Source organism: Notothenia rossii (assembly GCF_949606895.1).
Source record: "Notothenia rossii genome assembly, chromosome: 4".
In the NCBI taxonomy this organism is placed as follows: Eukaryota; Metazoa; Chordata; class Actinopteri; order Perciformes; family Nototheniidae; genus Notothenia; species Notothenia rossii.
This window is the reverse complement of record NC_136902.1, coordinates 77,762,050-77,786,982: the sequence shown is the minus strand read 5'-3', so window position 1 is coordinate 77,786,982 and position 24,933 is coordinate 77,762,050. Positions and strand designations below refer to the sequence as shown.

Below are 24,933 nucleotides of genomic sequence, written 5' to 3'. Positions count from 1 at the left end.
AAACATAGATGACACTGTGAGGTCATGTATGTCACTGCTTGTGTTCTCCTGCTGAAGCTTTGTTCCTTTCACTGATGCTCTTATATGGTTGCCTTTTTGAAAGCTTTCTCCAGCCGATTGCAAAACCATTAAATTGACTATTAAACCTTTTTGTTATGTATGTTGGATCTGTCACACAGTCTTTTTTCCAATCACATATACATCCAACTTGTTTCCAAAGTGAGATGTTCTGTTTTCTCTTGCAGTGAATAAACTGACTGCTGGTAGCACTGGGCCATATGCCACATTACTATTTTATTACTCTACTGTACCACATTAACCACTGTAGCTAACATTACCCTCAGAGACACACACACACACACACACACACACACACACACACACACACACACACACACACACACACACACACACACACACACACACACACACACACACACACACACACACACACACACACACACACACACACACACACACACGTTTAATTGTGCCAACCACTGTACCATCACAACATGTAAGAGACTTTGCACTAGAAGGTTTCCCTTCTTTGGGTTGCAGCAGCAAAGCTGTCCATGGTGCTGATCTGCGGTAGATTTGGATCCTTTCTTCTATTCCCACCACTTTTCTTGAGCATCGATACTAAATGTACTCTACTTCAGTTGGTGTTCCTAACAGCATGTTTTTTTTAGCTTGTAACACAACCATGTACTATACACACAGCTGTGTTTGCTGACTGGGTGGTGCATTCATTGTTGGTGAATAAGGTAGACACATTTTGCTGAACTGTACTAATGTACAATAACTGACAACCAGCTGATAATTGAATCCCCGAATCTATCATTTAAATATGCTTGGCGATCCCTCGACTTTTGCCACTGTAGCACACCTATGGTTTGAACTAGTTGAATCTTGCTGCTATGTATCTTGATGCCTTTTTGCACCCATTTTTAGCCTCAATGTTGACATGTTATTAATGCTTTATTTCTCATTGTAATAATTAATTCAGTGTATATGTTTACTTGGACTTCATTGAAGTGGACTGGCGTTGGTCACACTGAGATCACACAATTTTCTTTGCTCTATTTCACTTTGCACAGTGTCACAGAGTTATTTGTTACAACATTTCTCATGATTTATTCAATTCCGGAAATTACTAAATATGCTGTTGTGTAGCTTATAGAGAGTTGTAAAAATGCTTATGTAGAATCAAAATATCCTGAAACAAACACGTTCACGCCCTAAATGCCTCACACACCCTGTGTGTGTGTGTGTGTGTGTGTGTGTGTGTGTGTGTGTGTGTGTGTGTGTGTGTGTGTGTGTGTGTGTGTGTGTGTGTGTGTGTGTGTGTGTGTGTGTGTGTGTGTGTGTGTGTGTGTGTGTGTGTGTGTGTGTGTGTGTGTGTGTGTGTGTGTGTGTGTGTGTGTGTGTGTGTGTGTGTGTGTGTGTGTGTGTGTGTGTGTGTGTGTGTGTGTGTGTGTGTGTGTGTGTGTGTGTGTGGGACAACGCTAGTAGAATTAGCAATGTAATGTTAAGGGGGTGGATGGAGACACAGTGGAAGGAAAGAAGAAAGCAGGAAGGAAAAGTTGAATCAAGACGAGGAGAATAAATAGGGAATGTGTAGGTGTACTCCACTGTCTGCTCACGCTGTGGCATCCTGTAGTGAGGATGCATGAAAACACACTAACACACACGCACGCATGCACGCACGCACACACACACACACACACACACACACACACACACACACACACACACACACACACACACACACACACAATTTGTCGAGTGCACTCTGCAAACTCGGATTGTGAGACAGTGGGAGGAAGGATGTGTAGATCGAGAGACAGATTGTGAGTGTACTGTACGTGTGAGTGTTTGCGTATCTGTGTGTGCATTCATTTGGAGACGTCCATTTGTAGCATACTAATGCGGATCCGTATTGTACCGAGCCCTTGGTCCATTTAGCCTGAAAACCTGAAAGGCAAACCTTGACAATAATGGCGGTGACAGTCTTCAGCATGTGTTTTTGTTAAAAAGCATGGAGTGAAAAGTAAAGTGACATGATGCAGTGAGAGATGTGTTGAGCTCCTCTGTGGCATATAGCCCGGGCCTGTGGACCAATTACAGATCCATTCAGCAGTTTCTCTCCTCTCCTCTGATCTCCATCGCCATCATTTAAATGGCTGATTCCGTTTTTACCTCTAATGAAGGGTACTCTGCCACACACACACACACACACACACACACACACACACACACACACACACACACACACACACACACGGCACACACGGCACACACGGCACACATGAAAAGCACACTTGCACATGTCGCTGTGTGCCACTGCAGCGCCCCCTACCCAGCTGTTGTCACGTGAGCGCACGGACCCTAGCAACAGCGAGCGAGAGAGCGAACAAAAATGAGAGATTCTGGCGAGAGCAGGGGAGAGAGGAATGGGTAAAGAGAGGGAGAGCGAAAGAGATGGGAGGGAGGGGGGAGCCGTAGAGCATTAATAAGTGATGAGTCCAACAGTGTGAATTGCTGTTAGTTAGCATTGCTGCAGCGCCGCCTTCATTTGCATGGCAGCTCTAAGAACAAACCCCCTTACTTGCGCCATTTCCTCTCTTGCTCTGTTTTTCTCGCATAGGACTTTTTTCTTGTTTTCCTCTCTATTTTATCTATTTCTGTCTCTTTCTTTTAGGTCTGGCCAGCATCTCAAATCTTTTCTTTGATACTTATTTAAACAATCCCTCTTTCCTGTCTTATCTGATCATCCTCTCCTCCCAACCTCCACGGTTGCTTCAATATTCCCACATTAACATTTTCATTTTCTCTTATCATTGTTTTGCTCGTTATGATCTCTTATTCTGCTATCCCCCTCCCTTGTATGACAATCATTTGTTGAAGATGGCAGCCATATACTATAATGGGATATATTTAGCTGCGCCTATCCTGTATCCCTTCATCTTCCCGCTCTAACCTGCCCTTCCCCTCCTCTGACTCCCTCACCTCCATCTCAAAGACGAGGGGTGTCCTGTCTCTGGGGGAACTTTGGGGCAGACAAGTGATGCTCCAGGGCTCACTAACCCTTATTGTTTCCGTCTTTCTCTCCATTTCTGTCTCTGTGTCTCGTTATTTGCATGTATGTCTCTTTCTGTGGGATTTCTGGCATGCACACACACACACACACACACACACACACACACACACACACACACACACACACACACACACACACACACACACACACACACACACACACACACACACACACACACACACACACACACACACACACACACACACACAGATCCAGCAGCATCTTCACTCTGCACTTGACTTGAGTTCCTGCCTCAGGCTCATCAGCTGAACTGATTCCATTACTTACAGACCCCTCCCCCCCCCCTCCAGACTCTATGGACTAGAAGGAAAAAAGGCAGACATAGAAAGAGGTAGAGGGCAGAGGGGAGATGGGAGGAAGAGAAGCCGGCGATGATGAATAGATGTCCCACAGATTGTAAAAGTGCAAAAGGAAGGAATGAGAGGGTTAGGAAGTAAAATAGGAAGTGAGGGGATTTTGAGCCTCCCTTGGGTGTGGGATAGACCTAAAAGAATCTCACCCTGCGTCCTAAAGCAGAAAGGAAAAGGCAGACACAGAAGCACATACATACACGCAAACAACAACAACAACAACAAACTCCTGGAGGCGTAGGCAGACTAGACGAGAATTGATCTTCTCTCCCACAAGGAGAGGCTTGCAACGGGAGAAAGAGAGAGGGAGGGAGAGAGACATAGAACAACATAGAGGAATTGTTTTACCCGTGTGTGGCTCTCAGGCCTGCAGGCCCTCATCCCTCTCACTCTCACTCCCTCCGCTGTCACTCCCAACGGCATGTTTCTCTTTATTTCCCTATCTCTCCCTCCATCAATCTCCATCTGCCCTCCTCCTCCCTGTAGGGTCAGCCTCTTCCCCCCCCCCTGCCTCCCTCCAGTGCAGCCTACACCCTCTCCACTATTTTAGGTGTGTCACATCTCCACAGACAGCAGGAGAGCATGCAGTGAGTAGAACTTAGGTATCAGGTAGAAAGAGCAGCAGTGAAGGAGAGAGGAGGTGAAGGGTAGTCGGCTAATCTCACAGCAGTCAAGGGAAGATGGAGAATAGAATACTTCATTAATATGCCACTGTAGATAAGGTATAGTTATGACATTATTAATTGATCAGAGAAATAATCAACAACATCTCTTAAAATGTATTCATCTTTTATCCATCTGAACTGGCTCGTTTTGCTTTACTTTCTGTCGATAAATTGTGTTGCTGGACATCTATTTGCCACAAGAGTTGACACACTGTCTCATTAATGTCCCCTGCACTCTCTTTTCTCTCCATTCTTAACCATCTCTGAATGTTTTACTCTACCCCCCACTTTCTCCCCTCCCCACCCCCCCTCTCTCCAGGCATGTTGTGACAGGGAGTAGCAGTGTTTTATACAGGGTTCTACTCGCCAAGTGCATATTATCCTGTAAGGCTTAATACCCAGGTTGTAACAAAAGGGCAGGCTTGGAAATTACAGCTTACGTCGCTTAGCACTCAGCACAACAGTCTGACTCACATGAAAACACGTGTGTCTGAACTTTCACATATGCATGCAGACGCACAGGCTGGGTTGTGTGTGTGTGTGTGTGTGTGTGTGTGTGTGTGTGTGTGTGTGTGTGTGTGTGTGTGTGTGTGTGTGTGTGTGTGTGTGTGTGTGTGTGTGTGTGTGTGTGTGTGTGTGTGTGTGTGTGTGTGTGTGTGTGTGTGTGTGTGTGTGTGTGTGTGTGTGTGTGTGTGTGTGTGTGTGTGTGTGTGTGTGTGTGTGTGTAAATTGTAGACTTACTAAATGAAAATATCATACGTATTAATATGTCGATCTGACATTTGAAGGGGTCTCTCAAGCTCTAGAAGCTAGTTAGCACCACTTGTTGTACTGTAATCAGTCATCCAACATTTATTTTTTCTTGGTTTTTATCATTTTAGATTGAATATCTGTGACTTTTGGTTGAGGAAAGACATCTCCTTGGAATTTTTCTACAAACTGGCCATAGTTTACTTCAAATTGACTTATAGGATAATATGAAATTCAACAGAATGAGCAACAATAAAGAAATATCCAGTGAGATCTTGAAAAATGGCACATTTAGATTAGTCTGTTCAAACTTGGCAGCTTTGACACAAGAGGTAAAGCCTTCAGTATTCTTCACATATCAGTCTTGTTAGTGTGTGTGTGAATGGCAGGGAGCCAGGCCAGCCCTCTTTGTTTTAATCAATCTCTTTTGGATGGAGTTGTGCAGCTATAAAATGCATCGATTGTTGCTCACATTTTGGCAGGGCTAACACACACACACATTCGCACACACACCCAAACACTGGCTTGTTTAATGATACTTGCACATTTATATCAACACATGTTCATTGATACATACATTTTGTCAATCAAAAACATAGGACTTGCAAACCGTGTAATTATTAACTGCCAGTATTGACTCTAAGAGGATAATTTAACAGCAAAATAAAAACCAACTAAAACTGCGGCTTATGTTGTGAATTTTTCACACTACAGCAGCCGCTTTTCATCAACAATCAGACACATCTAACAGCTAGAACCATAAGTGTTTCAGAATAAATATGCAGTGACTAGGTCCTGACCTATTGCTTTGAGGTGTGCTTGTGTGTATGAGTGTGTATTTATGTATGTTTTTGTGTTGTGTGTACATCATATATTTCCCGTATTCAACTATTCAATGTACCTGTGTTTAACTCAAGTACTCTCTTGTCAACATTGCAAAGAGACAACTGAAACATCATGTACAGCAAACAACAGGCAGAATGTTCGCACAAACACACATAAACAAACTGCAAAAGCATCCGCATAACCGAACAATCTGCAATCTACTACAAACTCGGAAGTGCACACTATCTAAAATAACCCTTTGGGGGAACAGAATACAAAAAGATGCAGAGAAGCGGAAAGAATCAAACACCGAAATACACTCTCCTCCTTCCATCTCTCTCTTCTCTTCTTCTTCTCGCACACATAGACACACATGCACATGCTTTCTCTATTGACATGTAGATAAATCAGAGGGAGACCAAGCAGTCACTGATGTGAAATGAAAATGACACTAATCTGCTGTTACCATAACACACAGAGACGCATCAATTATTAACACCTACAATAACTCCCCCCTCTCTTCTCTCTTTCTCGTCTTCCTTATCGCTCTTCCTCTATTGTGTAACTCTCACTAGATGGATGTGACAGAGTTTGTTGAAAGCTCCCCTGTGTTCAAGTACTGTGGTTTGGCCTTTTGAAGACATGTATATTCTAGTCCTGTTTTCTATTCTTTGGAGATCAGTGATTTCTCTGAAAAATATGCTCACGGTTTGTCAAGAGGGTCTCACGATGGAGAGGTTGGCATCTCTCATCTACTTCAATAGCATCACATGTCTGAAGTGACCTTTTCCTCCCCAAATAGGGTTTTCTCACACTTTTTCCTCAGCAAATGTATAGAAATGAGAAAGAAAATACAGTGAATACAGAAGATTGTTATAAATGTGTACACCATTAAGAAAAGTGAATACAACTTGAAAAGACATTGAAGCATCTTCTATTTCTGTAAAATTGTGCAAGTAAATATACATATTATTGAGCCATAGAGAAGGCGAGAAAGTAAATAAAGCCCAATTCTGGACAGTAATCACATTTGTCCGAATCACAATGTGATGTGAGATAATATTACCTTTTAACAGAGAAAGATTAGGCCTCAAAGCTCAAATGTCTAAACTGGAAAATTCCTCTGCCCAATGCACCCATGAGACACAAGTGAAGTCGTAGGCGTGTGGTGCAGTGGGTTGCGTGTTGGTGTTTGGATCAGGGGGTTCAGGTTCAAACCCCACTGCAGTCAGCATGGGCAAGACACTTCACCCCAAATTGCTCCTGCGGGGATTGTCCACAGTGTTGAGTATGTAAGTCGCTTTGGATAAAAGCATCTAACAAGTGACATGTAATGTAAAAGTTGATAATATTTATATCGGCAATAATAAAAGAAAAAATGTGGGGCTTTACAATCTGTGCAGCACACCGCACCCTCTATCTGTAAACCCTTGCATTGCTTTACATGCTAATGACATGCCTTATTTATCATTTTTGCAACTCATATATGTTGACTAATCCTTCCTTTCTCCCCTACCTGTTCCCCCTCTGCTCTCCTACACAGGTAACCGTTTCTTCCTGACCTCATTTGGCGCTCTGTATTTCTCAGAAGTGCAGAAGGAAGATGCTCTGTCCACCTACCGCTGCATCACAAAGCACAAGTACAGTGGAGAGACTCGCCAGAGCAATGGAGCCAGGCTCTCTGTTATGGGTAGGCAAAGTTTCCTTTTCCACTAAAAGTACTAAAATGCCATCAAAACATGAGCAGCTGCTTGTCTTTTACAATTGTATTACTTGATAGAATTGCATTACAGAGTTTTATGTTTTAGAGGAATAGTTTAACAGTTGTAACTTAAACTTTTTTTTGTTGCCAAGATGAGATGAGAAAATCAACACTACTCTGTACAGTAAATATCAAGCTGTAGCCTGGAGGTGTATAGCCTAACTTAGCTCAGCATAGAGACTGGAACCGGGCGAACAGCTAGCCTGGGAAGATAATCCACCGACCAGTACTTAAGGTTCAAGTTCAAGGAAATATATTGTCTCTGTACAACACAGATTTGTGCAATGAAATGGAGTTTAAAGATCCTTAACCAGCATAGAAGCATAAAAATAACAGGTGTTATCCAAGTTACTACTATAGTGCAGCCCATAACTCATAGCCAGGCTAGCTGTGTCCACTGTTTACAGTCTTTGTAGGCTTTAGCTTTATGTTATGGTACAGACATGGGTGTATTATCAATGTATTCATTTAACTCTCAGTAAGAATGATCCAACTATTCCTTAGGAACCAAATGTATGAATTTACGTTTCTTTCTGTGTCGTGCTACACCCACAGACCCTACGGAGTCCACCCCCTCAGTGCTGGATAGTTTCCAGTCCGGTGAGGTGCAGATGGGGCACAGCGTTGAGCTGCCCTGTGTTGCATCCGGATACCCAAACCCCACCATCCGATGGCTGAAGGATGGTCGGCCTTTACCTGCTGACTCCCGCTGGACACGGCGCATCACCGGCCTCACCGTTTCCGACTTGAGGCTTGAGGACAGTGGTAACTACATCTGTGAGGTCACCAACAGCTTTGGCTCCAAAGAGGTGACGGGTCATCTTAATGTCATAGGTGAGTAAAACACTAAAGAGATTACAGTAGAAGAATAACATCTCAAAATTCAGCACACAACAATGCATCACTTAGAACTCCCTTAGCTATCTTGACCTCCATTGTTCAACACTGACAAGTGCAGTTGGAGCGTAAGTGAGATGGACAGAAGTAATGAATGATGATGTCAGGTCATGGACAGGTGCACTGGAGACATCATATAAGCTCTGTTGGCTTTGCCCTGGCCCCGTGCCTGCTACACGACAACCCCCCCCCCCCCCACAGATCCCACCCTCACAACCCACCCTCGTCTGGGCCGAGCGTGAGCCTGATGTCCAAGGACGGCTCGTTCCCCCGCTGTGCTCTCAAACCCCAGCGAGGCGTTGCTACGGTGACAGAGCAGACCAGTGGTCTTGCAGGCCTGTCGCTCTGTTTACCAAGGACATGAAGGAGGGAGGGAAAAACAGAGAGAATTTCATAATGCTGTGTGTTTGAATGAATGAGGAGGGGACGCTGGGAGAGAGGTAAAGGGTGAAGTTAGTGGACACTGGGCAGACTGGCCATGGGGCACATCACGGCGCATCCCACAAACCTCCTATGACAGGGCATAGAAGGTGGTACACATACACACACATACTTGAACACACACTTGCAGTATGTGCACTCATTGCCTGTGAAGAAAGTCTTACACATGCACTGTCACTCTCCCACACACATTCAGCAGCCTCCAGCACTTAACACCAGCTGCTTTATTGCTCACTGACATTTTCTCCCCTTTCTGTCTCTCTATCTCTATTTTCTTCGCTGCCTAGCACACACACTCACACACACATAAGCAATGGAAGAAGTATTGAAACACAGACAACTAATACACACCAAAACTAAATGTGATTTGTGTTTCCTGGCCCTTACTCAATACAAATTGCTTTTGTTCAGCTATGGAAGTTATACCAACACTGTAATGTTTCTCACTGTTTAGGTTGTGATTTATGAATGAGGAGGTGTGGCTAACATTTCCTTTTCTCTTTTCTTTTCCTTATCTCTAGATCCACTGCGGGTCACCTTGTCTCCCAAGAACCTGAAGACGGGGATCAGCAGCACAGTCATCCTATCCTGTGCCGTCCAGGGTTCCCCGCACTTTATGGTGTCCTGGTACCGTAACACTGAATCTGTCCTGCCCGATCAGCACTTTTCCATCCAGGGGGCTCACAATGAGACATTGTTCATTTCCGCTGCACAAAAGAGACACTCGGGAGCTTACCAGTGCTTTGCCACGCGCAAGGGCCAGACCGCCCAGGACTTCTCCATCATACTGCTGGAAGGTGAGGACAGAAAGGGATTACCATGGCGGTGAATAATCATGAACGTGTACATCACAAACACTGTCCGGGGTTATTGTGCTGGTGTTTCTTCTGATGCTTAATAAGACAACAATTACGCATGATTTACATTATATAAATCCACCTATGGAGAAATGATGATATGTTTCTACTTTGTATGTGCAGTCCTGTTGGCAGTTGTTTCTGTATTTCCAAAAATATACTATTGAGGATTGTTAACAAGGGAGAGAAAACTGATTGAGTGATAACAGTTTATTTTACATTAAACTGATAATTGCATAGGATTCCTGGTATGTTCATCGACTGTAATCCCTCAAATTATTTAAAATGAATTGTACTTTTATCACACACATTGAGTACATGCATATACTGTATACACCCATAGCCCGTATCTTCATATGGATAAGGTAAGTCTAGCACACAAGCAGATTGGCTGTGTTATGTTTGACTTTATGCAGCTCCATTTAGTTTCTGACTGAAGTGTTACTTCAGTACCTTACAACAAATGTCATTTGCTTCTGCTTCCTAGAGTATGGTGGTTTTTAACATAGAGCTAATTTAAATACAATGTAACACACGTTTCTAAATTCTCACCTCTCGTGTCTTGTTTCTCAGATGGTACGCCCCGTATTGTCGCCTCCTTCAGCGAGAGGGTGGTGGTCCCCGGTGAACCCTTTTCCCTGATGTGCGCTGCCAAAGGAGCGCCCCCCCCCACCATCACCTGGACCCTGGACGACGAGCCTGTGGCCCGGGACCTGTCGCGTGTCCGAGCCAGCCAGTACACGCTCTCCGACGGCAGCACTGTGAGCCACGTCAACGTCAGCAGCCCGCAGATTCGCGATGGAGGAGTGTATCGGTGCGCCGCACGAAACTCGGCCGGTAGTGCCGAGTACCAAGCGCGCATAAACGTAAGAGGTGCCTGTCTACTTTTCAATATCAGTCATACAGATGCTTACCATAGCCTGACCCCTACCCTGTACCCTTCTATATCTCTACCTCTATCTCTATATGTGTGTTTTGCTTTATTGTAAATATATTTTTCTTTCTCTTTACTTTTTTGTTCTGTCCGTCAATCTTTACAATTCTTGTGTGTTACTGTATTTGTTGCTTCAGCAGCACATATGGTGTTTATGTTGTTTTTCTCATTCTCTTTCTTTCTTGCAGTTTGTTAATTTCCTGTTGTCATGCTTACTGTGGCTCTGCACATGTGCCTGTGAAAAAGCACATGCATAAGAACACATAAAAAATGCACCCACTGATCCACCTACTTCAGTTACCTGTATACACACACACACACACACAACACACACACACACACACACACACACACACACACACACACACACACACACACGTTTACAGGCATACAAATTGTTCAAATAGTGATTTTTTTGCGAAACATATAGAAAGGAAAAGTGACAAAAAGAGATTAAGTGAGATTTAGCAAATGTGAGACAAAAGCATGAAGACACTTTAGAAAGAAACAGAGGGCAACAGATAGAGGGAAGAGAGCTGAAATAAGAGAAGAGGTTAGAAGAGTGAAGAGTGCCAGTGTCTGCTGAGGGAGTGATGGTGAACTCTGGTGACAGGACTGGTGATGTCACTGTCGTCGGAGACAACAAGAATGAGGAGTGACACTGATGGACAGGGATGTATCACGCTCTTTCTCTCTGTTTCTCTATCTGTTTCTGTTTCTGTTTTCTCTGTTCTTTGTGGAGATGTGTAGTTGTGACATGTGAGTCCGCTCTAAGATGACATGGCAGGATAATCATTGGAGTGAGAATGAACTTCATTGCCAGAGAGTTTCAGCTCTACATGCAAGACATATTCAACAAATACACACACACATGGACTCACACCTGCATAACCACACACGACAAAGCGGTAACACATTGGTAAGCGAACCCACTTGCTGAAATGCGATGCACTCAACTTATCCCATTCAGTGAGAGGCCAGCAGCAAAGATACTGAGCCACACAGACTTTGTTGAACACACATGCACGTTATACTGTATGTGCTTGTGTGTCGGCGTGTGTGTGTGTGTGTCTGTGCTACTGAATAATACATCTTTCACTCGTCAGAGCTGAGACTTCAAAGCTCAGCACACACTGAGAAAGGAAGGAGAGAGAAACGGAGGAAGAGAAGTGGGGGTAGGAGGGCTGGAAGGAGAAACAAAAACAAAGATACAAGACTTACAATGGTGAGAAGGTCACAGGAGAAGTGACGGATGATTGAGGGATCGCTCCCAGTGACTTCCAGTAATGCTAAACACATTTTGTGTCTGTCTACCTGGTGGCCGACAGCCTTCAGTCTCTGTCTTTAGGCAACAGTACATGACAAACATATTGAGGCATTCAAGATTAATTTCTGTTATATATTTGTATTTTTTATCAGATCTTTTCTAGATGTTTTGATCCTGTGAGTCTACTGTGCCAATTACTTGTTTTGACCAGCTAATTCTCCTCGTCCCTCAAAACACTATATAGTTTGAACCTTATAGATTTCACATGTTCATTGCTTTGAAACCATCAGAATACAATGTGTTTTTCACACTAAGCAACCTTTAACAAAGTACAGCACTTTACCCATGCCCCACAGTCAATAGAAAATGCATTGATTGTTTCCACGATGAGGCTGGCCCTGCACTCTACACATGTGGCAGGTTCAGGATACATTGACAGTGATACAACTCATAGCAGTTTGCACTCTAACATCTCTCTTTCTCTTTATACCCTCACATGCTTTTTTTCTCTGCTGTCTCTTAACTACTCCCCAACTCCCTTCCTTTTCAACTCTCCCATTTATTCCTAAAATTCCAAAACCTGTTTCTGACACCATCATCTAACGATTTTATAATTTTTCCCTCTATTTTCTTCCTCTTGTCAATCCTTCTCTCTTTCTCTGCATCCCTCTCCCTCTGCCCATATGTCTCTCTCTGCCCATCAGGTCCACCGAGGATTCGGCCTATGAAGAACATCACTGCAGTGGCAGGAAGAAACTCTTTCATAAACTGCCGTGTGATTGGGTACCCTTATTACTCAATCAACTGGTACAAGGAGGGGCTTCTGCTGCCTGACAATCATCGCCAGGTGGATTTTGCTCTCTGCATTTCTGCTCAAAATATATCAGAACCTGGGGGGGGGGAGGAATGGGGAGGTCTGAATCAGTGCCGGATATGTTTTGGACATCTCATTTGAATTCACAGCTTTTAAAAAATGTGTGCATAAGAAGACCATTCATGCATCATAACACTAATGGTTTCTGTTCAGGTGGTTTATGAGAATGGGACCCTGAAGCTCAGCGATGTTCAGAAGGGGATGGATGAGGGGGCCTACGTCTGCAGCGTGCTCATCCAACCACAGCTGTTCATCACGCAGACCGTCTATATCACCGTCAAAGGTCAGTTGCAGGTCATCATTTAAAAAACTTTGTCGGACAGTTTTACAGTTCTTTTACATAAGGCTGAAGAGTCATACAGATGTCTCTCAATATAGCAGCGCTCATATTAGTTTGTTCGGTGGTGTAACTGATACATAAGTGTATACTTTTTGGGGGATTGTCCAATGAGTTAAACATATTGAGTGAATATATCTTTATATCATAATTTAGGTGCATCTAGGTGTGTTTGAGAGGGCCATGATGTCGAAGACGCAGGCGGAAGAAATTATGAATGAATTAGAGGGTTACTGAAGGAGGGATGGAGAGTGAAACAGAGGGAGAGGAAGAAGAAAGCTGTACGCTCTGCATTGCCTCTAATAACCCCTGATTAAGGGGCAGAGCCGACAGTGCAGCCTCTCAACCACATGTTGAGTGCTATTGGATCAAATATATGTGTGTGCATGCTATTCTTATGCAAATAGGTGTGTGAATTACATATTGTTAGTGTGTGCTATATATTCTTCATGTCATCTTGTATGATATTCGCTCTTCTCTCCGGCGATGGCATGACACGTTTGTTGAAGGAAGTTGTTGAGTGTGAGTTTTGTGTGTTCCGTCTTGAAATTAGCCGATGTGTGAAGTCTGTGATGCTCGGGTGTCTTTGCAGTGTTTTTCTATGCGTGTACACAAGTATACTTGTATGGACATGCACATGCGTGGGTAAATGTGCATTAGCTGCGTTTGGTATGGGTGTAGGTATGTGCTTGTATAAATGTGTGCTCGTCATGTCTCTGATTTAATTAGATGAATTTTAACGAGGCCCAGATTAAATCCCCCAGATGTCTCAGCTGTTACCCCCCCACCACCACCACAACCCTCCCCTCCTTCCCCACTCCAAACCACCGCCATCACCTCCGCTGCTCTCCATAGCAACACCGTTCTTCCCCCGGCGGATGGGGCTCTAATTAGAGCAGCTATTATAGGCTGGCTTTACCAGGGCAGGGTGGAGTGGAGTGGAGGGGGCACAGGCAGCTGCAGAGTGGGGAGTGGGCTAGTAGGCCAGGGTGCGGTGTTTTTGAAGGATTGGGGGTCCAGGCTTTGATGAAAGACTTAAGAAATCAGATGGACAGAAACACCACTAGTTTACCGATTAGCATGTCAGGTAAAAATAGCAGATTCTGAACCATGCCCAAAAAACCTCACTATGTCTTTATGTCTCCCACCTCTGTATCCTTCTACCTAACATCACTCACTCACCCTCCCATCCCATGTCCCCCCGATGCCCCCCAATCTTCACATCTATGTGTCTAACCATATTCTCTCTGTGTCTTCACATCTGACTATTTTCTTTATCCTTAATTTATTAATATCTGCCTCAAATCTCTATATTCACCTCTTACTCACCCACTCATTTAAACAACCCTCTCACTGATTCATTCATCTTTTTCCTTTATTTTCCATTCCTTATCATCATATATTATTCCTCGATTTCATCTGGCTGAACTATCCGTTTAACTTATGTCGGTTACTTCACCTCTACTTCATTTGTATTTAATCCACCTTCCTTACCTTTCCATCTCTTGCTCAATCTTTCATCCACCCCTTCTCCACCTCTTACAGTTCCTCCACTGATCCAGCCATTTGACTTTCCACCTACTTCCATCGGCAAACTGATGTACATCGCCTGCGTGGTGTCGTCTGGAGATATGCCAATACGCATCACATGGCGCAAGGACGGGCAGGAGATCGTGGCCTCCTCGGGCATCACCATCGACACAAAGGAGTTCATGAGCTCCCTTCAAATATCCAAAGTGTCGCTCAAACACAATGGCAACTACACCTGCATTGCTAGCAACGATGCTGCCACTGTCAGCACGGAGAGGCAGCTCACAGTTACAGGTAAGAAAAAGTGGAGCGGAGAATATAAGTATAAAAGTGATATTTTGAAAGGGTTGAAGGGTAAAGGGAAGAGTTTTTTAATGAAATTACTGAAGGGATTTAGTATTGCAGTCAAATAAAGTTGGGTGACTTAAAGTTGGAGTATGGTCAAAATTAAGTGTTTTTTTATTCATATCTTCTCTCCTTCTTCCCACAGTGCCTCCTCGGTTTGTGGTTCAGCCCAACAACCAGGATGGGATCTATGGGAAGGCAGGGATCCTAAACTGTTCAGTAGATGGGTACCCTCCTCCAAAAGTCATGTGGAAACATGCCAAAGCTGCACTAGGTACATGACCCATGTTTCATTGTTTATCTATGTACTGTGGTGTGTCTCTGCTGGCTGTTCTTGACACATTGTCCTATTTATAAGTTCACACGGCCCAACAAAAAGTTTGATCAAAATCGATGAATCCTCAGTTAAGGTACAATTCATCATAATCTCCTGTCTCTTTCTGTCTAGCGGGTATTGGGAATCCGCAGCAGTATCACCCTGTGCCTCTGACGGGCCGTATCCAGATCATGGGTAACGGCTCTCTACTCATCCGACATGTCCTGGAAGAGGATCGGGGCTTCTACCTCTGTCAGGCCTCCAATGGCGTGGGCTCAGACATCAGCAAGAGCATGGTTCTTACCGTTAAGAGTGAGTATACAATCTAATGCGAGCTAATGTTGCAGAGTACGAGTTATTCATGCCATACCTGACTGCGGAGAGGCCATCTGGGATGCTCCAATGCTCCGGCCTTATCAGTCTTCACGCAAACGGTTGCAACCCAATGAGCCAGCTCGCACTGCTGTCCCTGTGATGTTTGGGCAGCAAAGCTGACCATGGACATAAGAGCAAAACAATAAAGAACACTGGGAGGGAGAATGGGGGTCTGTGTGTGTGTGTGTGTGTGTGTGTGTGTGTGTGTGTGTGTGTGTGTGTGTGTGTGTGTGTGTGTGTGTGTGTGTGTGTGTGTGTGTGTGTGTGTGTGTGTGTGTGTGTGTGTGTGTGTGTGTGTGTGTGTGTGTGTGTGTGTGTGTGTGTGTGTGTGTGTGTGTGTGTGTGTGTGTGTGTGTGTGTGTGTGTGTGTGTGTGTGTGTGTGTGTGTGTGTGTGTGTGTGTGTGTGTGTGTGTGACAGGCAGCGAGAAAGTGAGCAACTGAGCAATTGATCTTTTGACTCTTGGGATCTGTCTGCACACAATCAAAAACACTTTGAGCTTAATCATTATCTGCAATCAATCTCTCTCATCCCGCCCTCACTGTCAGTAACACCCCTATGTAATGCAATGTGAACATGCATGGGGGAAATATACACCCATACAGTCAATATCAAGTCAAGCATTACAAGTGGGCAGTTTTCTTTGAAGGAAGCGGCACCTTGACCTTAACAAACAGCAATACCAACAAAAGAGATGTTAACGCTTACTATCTGGCTTCTTTTGACATCTGCAAACACAGACACATGTAACCAGGTGCACATAAAGACAGGCAATAGTTTCACCAAGCTCTGCTTTCACAGGATTGCCTCTCTCTCCCTGGTGTTAGTGTTATTGATTGAACCGTTCCTCTCCTCTGCCTCCCTCAATGCTGTCTGTTTCGCTCAGCGGAGAGGGAGAAAAAGAGGAAAAGAGGGAGGGTGAGATGAATTAGTGATGAAAACAAAACAGCAGAACCCTCCTCAGATCGGTATTGTGTGTGTGTGTGTGTGTGTGTGTGTGTGTGTGTGTGTGTGTGTGTGTGTGTGTGTGTGTGTGTGTGTGTGTGTGTGTGTGTGTGTGTGTGTGTGTGTGTGTGTGTGTGTGTGTGTGTGTGTGTGTGTGTGTGTGTGTGTGTGTGTGTGTGTGTGTGTGTGTGTGTGTGTGTGTGTGTGTGTGTGTGTGTGTGGCCAGAGAATATTGGGAGTGATTTTATGTGTAGAGTGTACACGAAAGGTGGAGTGTATCGCTTCTTCCTGTCCATTCACCTACACTCCAGTGTTAACTATTGGAGAATAGGAGAGGAGGTTTATTGACTTTATCTCATTGACCATAGCTCTTCATTACTCTACTGCAATGGAACTTGGCTACACTGAACTCCACCTTTTAAACTGCCCTATTCTCTTCTCTTCTCCATTTCACGTCTTACTCTCTTTCCACTTAAACCCTGCTTATTATCCACTTACTCCATCTTTCCCTCCTATCTCTCTTTCTTATCCGCCTCTGTCTTCTAATATCCCCCTCATCAATCTGTTTACTGCCACCATTTCGCCCGCATTTGTCCTCCCCTTCTCTTCATCTCACACTTCATTTCCCTTCTCCTTCCAGTCCCCGCGATGATCACCAGTCACCCCAACACCACCATGGCTAAGAAGGGTCACTTGAAGGAGCTGAACTGCACAGCCAGGGGAGAATGGCCCATCATCATCCGCTGGGAGAAAGGCGACACAGTCATTGACCCTGACCGCAACCCCCGATACTCCATTATCACCAGTCCCAACGAGAAGACGGACGAGGTGTTGTCTACACTCAAGGTAAGAAGCTCTTATATAGAGTAAGGCATCTAATTCACGATATCACACAGCAATTTATTTATGACAAATAGATAGCTTTCACTTTTCTCTTATGTCTGTCTGAGCTCTGTTTTTATGAGTCAAGGCAGATTCTAGTGTGCAGTGTGGGAAATAACGGGGAAATCAGACAGAGTGTGTTAGAGGTTGTTAAAGGTTGGTAACAGTCAAGGCCTATCTAATTGTTTAACATCAGTTTGCTCTGCACCATGATATATCATCACTTAGCTGTTAGTGTTCGGACCATCATCTCACGAGAGGAAGCTATTCAGTTTTGGGACATCCACACAACATATTTTGCCAAAAAAGAATGATGTCTCTCTTCCTTTAGACCTGCAAATAGCCATGTCACCATTGCACTCCACCACACAATGTTGGCTAAGGCAGCCACATGTCTACCTCCACTAAAATGATGTGTTGGGTATCACAGGAAAGGTGAAAATGTGCAGGCAGCTGTTGCACCTGTTGATGGACTGTCTTTGGTTTATGATACTAAGAGAGGGTCACCCTGTAACAACCAAGAGGAGCTAAATAACTTTGTGTCCAGTGAGATTTGAGGATAGCCCCCCTCCTGCTGTTTTGATGCGCACAAGAGGGAACAAGCTTGTGTTTGCATATTCCACAAGATTAATTCACCTTTGGTGTCATTTATCCATCTCAAAATATAGACTTCAGATGGGACTCTTGCCTGTCGCCTTAAAATGATTGTAATTCATCTCATTCAAAAATAATTCATTTATTTCACGTGTGCTTTTAGACATATCTACTTGTTAAAGCATGTATTTTTATTTAAAGTACAGGCAAAACATGCTTCAATAGGGTTATTGATTGTGATTTAGCGACAGTCTGTGAGGATACGCCATTACCAGCTAAAGGGACACAAATGGCACAGAGGGTGTGTCATTTGACGTTTTTTGAGCAGGTGGGTGGCAAGAAGTGAATCTTGACACCTGGGGTTACCAAGTGCAGCTCTCCTCCCAATGCAGCGAGCAGTGACTCACTTAAATACCAAATATGCGGGTAGAGTAAAAGATGTACTGACACCAGGGCAATGAAGATGTGCTTTACATTCAAAGATGATGTTGGTCTCTTTGACATTTTGTATTCATACCTTTCTCCAAACAGCTAAAGCCAGCAGAGCGTGAGGATTCAGTCTTCTTCTCATGTCATGCTATCAATTCTTACGGCGAAGGACGAGGCCTTATTCAGCTCACTGTGCAAGGTAACCATTCACATACAAATGCATGTACCATCCCCATTTTAGATTGATCACAGCTTCGCAAACCTGCTTTTTCCAACCAAAAGTGTCTCTATTTTGGTTTCACCATTTCATCCCTAATGTTGTTCTTCTCCCTTTCTACCTAATTTAAATCGTCAGAGCCCCCAGACCCTCCAGAGTTGGAAGTGCGAGAAGTGAAAGATCGCAGTATGAATCTACGGTGGACACAGAGATTTGATGGAAACAGTGTCATTACCTCGTACGATATTGAGTATAAGAACAAGACAGGTAGGTGAAAAAAGGTATTTTATTAATTTCACAGGAAATAGGATAGAAAATGTAATCTGACAGCGTATGTATGTGCTGAGCTCTTGGTGTTTATTTTTCTTTATTTGAAACACAACAGAATGTATAGAAATTGACTGTTGAACTAAATACTATTCTCAAGAGCTGTACTTGAGTCTTAAATAGGACTTAGAGTTCAAAATGTCATACTAACATACACTGTACTGCATACAACATTTGCCCCTCTTTCGAAACGGTTTTATTCAACCAGTTGGATAAAACAAGGAGGACACAATGCATTGTGAGGCGGTTGAGTTTGTCCAGTATGCTCACGTCTCATACTTGAAATTCTTGCTATTCCAACATGTATCTCGACATTTCCTGTGTACACAACGTCCACATAATAAGCAACTGTAAAAATGAAATGCAACATTTCAGTTCAGACTTTGCACAATGTTAGAATGGGATTTCAATCATAGCCTTAATATTGCATAAGAGTGAGAACAACATATCCCTAAATGAATCAAAATGTGTTTTTTTAAGTGGGATTATGATGGCCAATTACGTAATTTATCATATCAATTTCCACCAGATACCTGGGAGCTGAAACATGCAACCCGAAACATCTCCCCCAGCAACAATCAGGCCAACATCGTGGACCTGCACCCCGCTTCTGTCTACAGCATCCGCATGTACTCCTATAACTCGATAGGAAAGAGCGAGGCCAGCAAGGAACTCACCATCAGCACAGAGGAAGCACGTAAGTACAGCACTGCACTAATGTGAGCAAATATTTCCTTTTTTCTTGTTGTATTACCCCTTAGTCATTGCATCTGTGTTGCCCTAACATCTGTCCTTGGACAGATATTTTTTATTGGGAATCTACCTGAATGAAAGAGAGAAACTGTATGTGAAAAGTGTAGAACAGAATATTTGAGGGGCATGACACTTAAAAGAAACATGAAAGCCACAGATTGTTGGTTTGACCGTAGGACATGCAACCCATATAACCCTCTCTCACAAATTTCTGTCTCTGCAGAGCCTGATGGTCCTCCCATGGAGGTGATCCTGCAGCCAGTGACCTCTCAGAGTATCAGGGTCACATGGAAGGTAAAGTATTCAAATTGCCTGCCTTCTGAACAGCTATGTACTTCCTGAAAGATGATGTGTTTGTGTAACATTGAATTATCTGATCGTCTCATATTGCAGCTGCTTGCAAAGTAATCTAATATGTTTTTGATGTCAGTACTGTATATCTGTTTTTCATTCTTCAGGCCCCCAGGAAGGAGCTGCAGAACGGGGTTATCAGGGGTTACCAGATTGGATACAGAGAGAACGGCCCGGGCAGTAACGGCCAGTACAGCATTGTGGAGATGAAGGCCACTGGAGACAGTGAGGTCTACACCCTGGACAACCTGAAGAAGTTTGCTCAGTATGGTGTGGTGGTCCAGGCCTTCAACAGAGCCGGCACAGGACCCTCCAGCTCAGAGATCAATGCCACAACACTGGAAGATGGTGAGGATCGCAGTAAACAGCACACACACATATATATATATATATATATATATATATATATATATATATATATATATATATATATATATATATCAGCATGGGGACTTATGTATTTTATCTTGTCTGTTTAAGAGCGGAAATGTGAACTGGTCACCAGCAGCAATAAAGGACACAAGTTAAACTGCATGGTGTATTAAAAACAGTGGCAGAGTAAACTGTCAGGCCTATGAAATATCCCCCACTGTCTGCTCTGGCTTTGATTCACTGTTACTGCAGTTTGTCTGCTGCCATTGTTCTCTTAGCTGTCTCACTGTCTGATCTATGTCAAATCATGCCATGCTTTGTATCCTAAAATTATTACATTCTCTCTTCTCTCAACAAGAATAAATGTTGGCTGCTGGCATCCAATGCTTTTTACAAATACCAAGGACACACATAGTCTCATAGACACATTACCCATTCAGCAGCACCGCAAAGAGCATTGAGTGATCCCTGTACAGTGAGACATGCAGAGATACTGCTATGCAGCCTGATGGGCCAAATGTTGAGCGAATGGATAGATGAATGAGCAAATGATTGAATGAACTACAAAAGCATTTCCCAGTATTCATATTATGAAATATGTAGGTTATTATTATATCTGCAATACACAACTCTATTCAGCTCCAAACCAAACACTTTTTAATTTGAGATTATCTACAACCAAATGTAATAGAGATATGCAAAAACATTTTTTTAAATATATTTTTTCCTAAAACATAAAGAAATAGGGCAAAGATTATCCACCACTGTCTGCGTGTTCGTATTGAACAGAGTCACTATTTAGATTCCGATTTTTTCATTATTAGAAATCACTTTTTAGACTTCATTCATGTTGGGGATTGGACCTCCAAAGGCTTTCTTATAAACTAATAATACATTTGACCTTTTGACCTTTGGCCAGGAAGGAGCCAAATAAATCCAAAAAGAAGCTGCCATATTAACACACCCATAAAAGCATCTTTACAAGGACAAATATCATCATATCTTATAAGAGCACTTGGTATTGTTCTTGAAATATATTGTTCTTCTTGTGCTCATTTTTTTCAGCGTTGAGCTGCAATCAATTCAATTAATCTGTACGCTTCTAATGCACATATCTTTAACTACACGCTCAATCATACATGTACCTCATCCACATTTGTTTTTTCTCCCCATACAAACAAACAAATACGTCACATACATACTTGTCCACCCAGTGAACATTTGGCGGAGCCCCATTGGTCCAGAGCCGGATGAGCCCTCCAGTTCTTCCCTATGGCTGTCACCGTGGCGACAGTGATATTGATGGCCATTATGATAATAGTGATAACAACAAGCATACTAAAAATAATTATAATTAGCTTGTCTCTCTGTCTGTCTGTCTGTCTCTCTCTCTCGTTCCCTCCGCTGCTTCCTGCTGTAATTATCCACAGCTGAGCACATTGTCTCTCTGCTCCCTCTTTTCATCTTTTTCTGCCCTTCCCTTGCCCCCCTTGCTTTTAACTCCCTTCCTCCCTTCTTCCTCTGCCCCTCACCCCCTTCTCCTCCTCCACCCTTGTCACCCAGTCCAAAACTGCCTTTCATTGTGTCCTCGTATTGCCCTTCTTTTTTTTTTCTCCTTCCATTTATGTTGTTATTTATGCAAGGTTATTCAATACATCAACAGTCTTACTGATTTGTTGTAGTGTTTACCCATCATGCATCTGCCTTCCATCTTTTTAACCCCGAACCTAATGCTTACAATTTGGAAAACCAGCTCACCTTTTCATTCATATCCTCATTCTTTGTCTTATATCTCTTATTTAGTTTCTTTCTAATTATTTTTGCTTAAAGATTTATTTGTGCCAAACCCTGTTTTTCAGAATTATAATCCCCCTTCCCTCTCTTCCTCCTTCCCCCCCACCTCCTCTCTCCACCTCTTCACCAGCTGCAGAGAAATTCCCTGGTGGACTTGGCCAAATCTCTCTCTTTCATTGCTCTCTGTCTTTCACTCGCCTCTCTTCCTCTCTTCCGGCCCCCCCTTCTATCACAAGTTGACTTCTGTTCATCTTCAACAGTGTGCGTTATTCAAAGCCTGAAAGACTAATGGTCAGCGGCAGCCAATAGAAGAGACACCTGGGCTTGTGGGGACAGAAGGAGGCTTGTACAGAGAAAGAGAGATGGTGGTTGTAGAGATGGTCCTTTACATCAGGCTGGACGCATGTCATTAGCTTTTTATCGATCGCTAGCCTGTTTACTCACTTCAGGTTTGATATGGAAATGTAGGGGTTTCAGAGAGGAGGTATTTATTTATTAAGTTGCCAATGTCCTAATTTTGAGGCTAAAATGGCAGCCTCTGACCCCTACGACCATGTGATGGACCAGTCATTACAAACTCCGTTTTTTCAAACCTATTTAGTTTTAAAATGTCTAAAAATATTCATTAATCTCAAATATATCTGGCAACCTTTGGGGGGAAATGTGTATCAAATGACGCAAAAACAATTAAATTGACAATTTTCCAATCCTGAATCCTACCTAAAAGGGAAATTAAGTTAAGTCTCTAAAGATACCAAATATTTTCACTGAGAAATGTGTAAAAGTTATGCACACAGCAATCTAGACTATTGGGTTTTTCAATTATTCACTCTGTATAAACATCATACAGCTTTAATGAAGAGCTAGTATAAGCTGGTGCAAAACATATGAACGGGATATTGTGACAATGTGGAATAAGATCATCCAGTTTAACTATTTAAAGGGTTGAATAAAACTAAATTCTAAGGGATTTAATCATTTAGTTATTTTCTCAATTTTATCTGTGGCTTAGCTCAGTCAGCAAATGTTTTTCTTCCTTCTACGAATGGAATATTCTTTTTTAGGTGATATACATAATGTTAAATAACTGAATATATGTTGTTTTGATCTTAGCATTTCTCTTCTCTCTTCCTCTTTGTCTTCAGTTCCCAGCCAGCCTCCTCAGAATGTGCGAGCGATTTCTGTAACATCGGATGAGGCAGTGATCACATGGGCCGAGCCTCCCAGAATGACGCTGCATGGCGTGTTGAAGGATACCGCGTCGTCTTCTGGGCTGTGTTTCCGGACGGAGGTGTGTTCAGTGTGTCTGGCTTCTTCCTTTATACCTCAAAACTGCTCAGCCGTTTGTCTGAACATCTCTGTCCTTTTGTTTATCAGAATGGGGTGAAATGCAAAACATCACAACCATCAAGGAGCAGGTGGAGCTCAAAGGCCTGGAGAAGTTCACCAACTACAGCATCCAGGTCCTGGCCTACACCCAGGCTGGAGATGGGGTCCGTAGCAACGTCCTGTACATCCAAACCCGTGAAGACTGTGAGTCCACATTTTAGTAGATCTTTCCACGTCTATAATGAATTTACCTTTATGTCTATTGCTTTCACCACACCTTTGGGACCGGTCTAAAGGTTGTTGTGCTTTGTTTAGGCTGCAAGGTGGGAGGCCGAGAGCCTGGAGGGTGCAGGGCGTCTTTGTTAGACTGAGGTTGCTGATTAAAATCCTCTTTGTGCTCTGATGTGCCATTACCAGTGCTAATGAGAATTAAGAAGCCCAAAAGTGTGTGTGAGTGTGTGTGGTTACAGAGCCTAAGGGTGTGGGCCTGTGCATGTGAAAATGAATATGGGGAAGTGTTGGGGGGTGTCAAGTGCTTTTGCATCTGTACAGTGTCTTAGAGTTGGCGTGCGTGTATGTGTGTACACGTGTGTGTACAAACGCTATTGTTTGTGTGCAAGTCTCGCTCAGCACCAAGCACAAGGAGAGGGATTAATTCTTTGTGGCTTAAAGAGAATTAATTTTGTGCTTACACTGGCGGGCTGTGGATTACATCCGTATCCGCCTCTCCTCTCCTTCCCTGGGGCCAGGCGGAGGAGGAGGCAGACGTGTGGAGATGGAGAAAATGAGAGGGTAAAGTGGGCGCAAGAGAGAGGGGGAGAGGGGAAGGGGAGATTCTAAGAAGTGTCATTTCAGAAAAGACCTTTCTTCTCTCTTCCTTACTATATCTCCATTTTATGAGCTGGCCCTGCTGCAGTAGCTCTTCAAATACGTGTGTTAGTCTTTGAGTGTGTGTGAGTGTGCGCAAGCTGAGTGTCTCCTTTGCCCTGATGCGGGTTGACACTGTGTCCGGGGGCAACCTTTTCACATACGTTTAGCGCTCTCTGTCTCTCTCGGCCTCCCCCTTTTCCCTTTGCCCCTGTCAGTTGTGTCTGCATCATTATGGAAAAGTGTTTGCAGTAGGATTCTGCAAACAGACAATTCTCAGCTGTCTTCTTCTGTTCTGCCTCTAACTCACAAAGACAGTAGGTAGTAAGCATAGTAGCAGGGAAGAGACTGAACAGAGATCCATTATTGTTATCTTTCTTTTTTCCTTTTAAGGGGCCGCCACACCCTGGGGGCCAAAGCATCAT

General features: G+C 43.5%; 1 protein-coding gene across 1 annotated transcript in view; it reads left to right on the top strand.

Moving 5' to 3' along the window:
• dscaml1 (Down syndrome cell adhesion molecule like 1) overlaps nt 1-24,933 on the top strand; it is a 95,535-nt gene that overhangs the window by 54,679 nt on the left and 15,923 nt on the right. Inside the window, 18 exon segments of the mRNA XM_079679621.1 lie at nt 7,258-7,404; nt 8,032-8,310; nt 9,336-9,611; nt 10,245-10,544; nt 12,577-12,719; nt 12,900-13,029; nt 14,629-14,907; nt 15,104-15,232; nt 15,407-15,586; nt 17,234-17,439; nt 18,601-18,697; nt 18,854-18,982; nt 19,572-19,739; nt 20,019-20,089; nt 20,254-20,494; nt 23,458-23,558; nt 23,564-23,603; nt 23,690-23,845. Coding sequence (XP_079535747.1) covers nt 7,258-7,404; nt 8,032-8,310; nt 9,336-9,611; nt 10,245-10,544; nt 12,577-12,719; nt 12,900-13,029; nt 14,629-14,907; nt 15,104-15,232; nt 15,407-15,586; nt 17,234-17,439; nt 18,601-18,697; nt 18,854-18,982; nt 19,572-19,739; nt 20,019-20,089; nt 20,254-20,494; nt 23,458-23,558; nt 23,564-23,603; nt 23,690-23,845 — 3,072 coding nt within the window.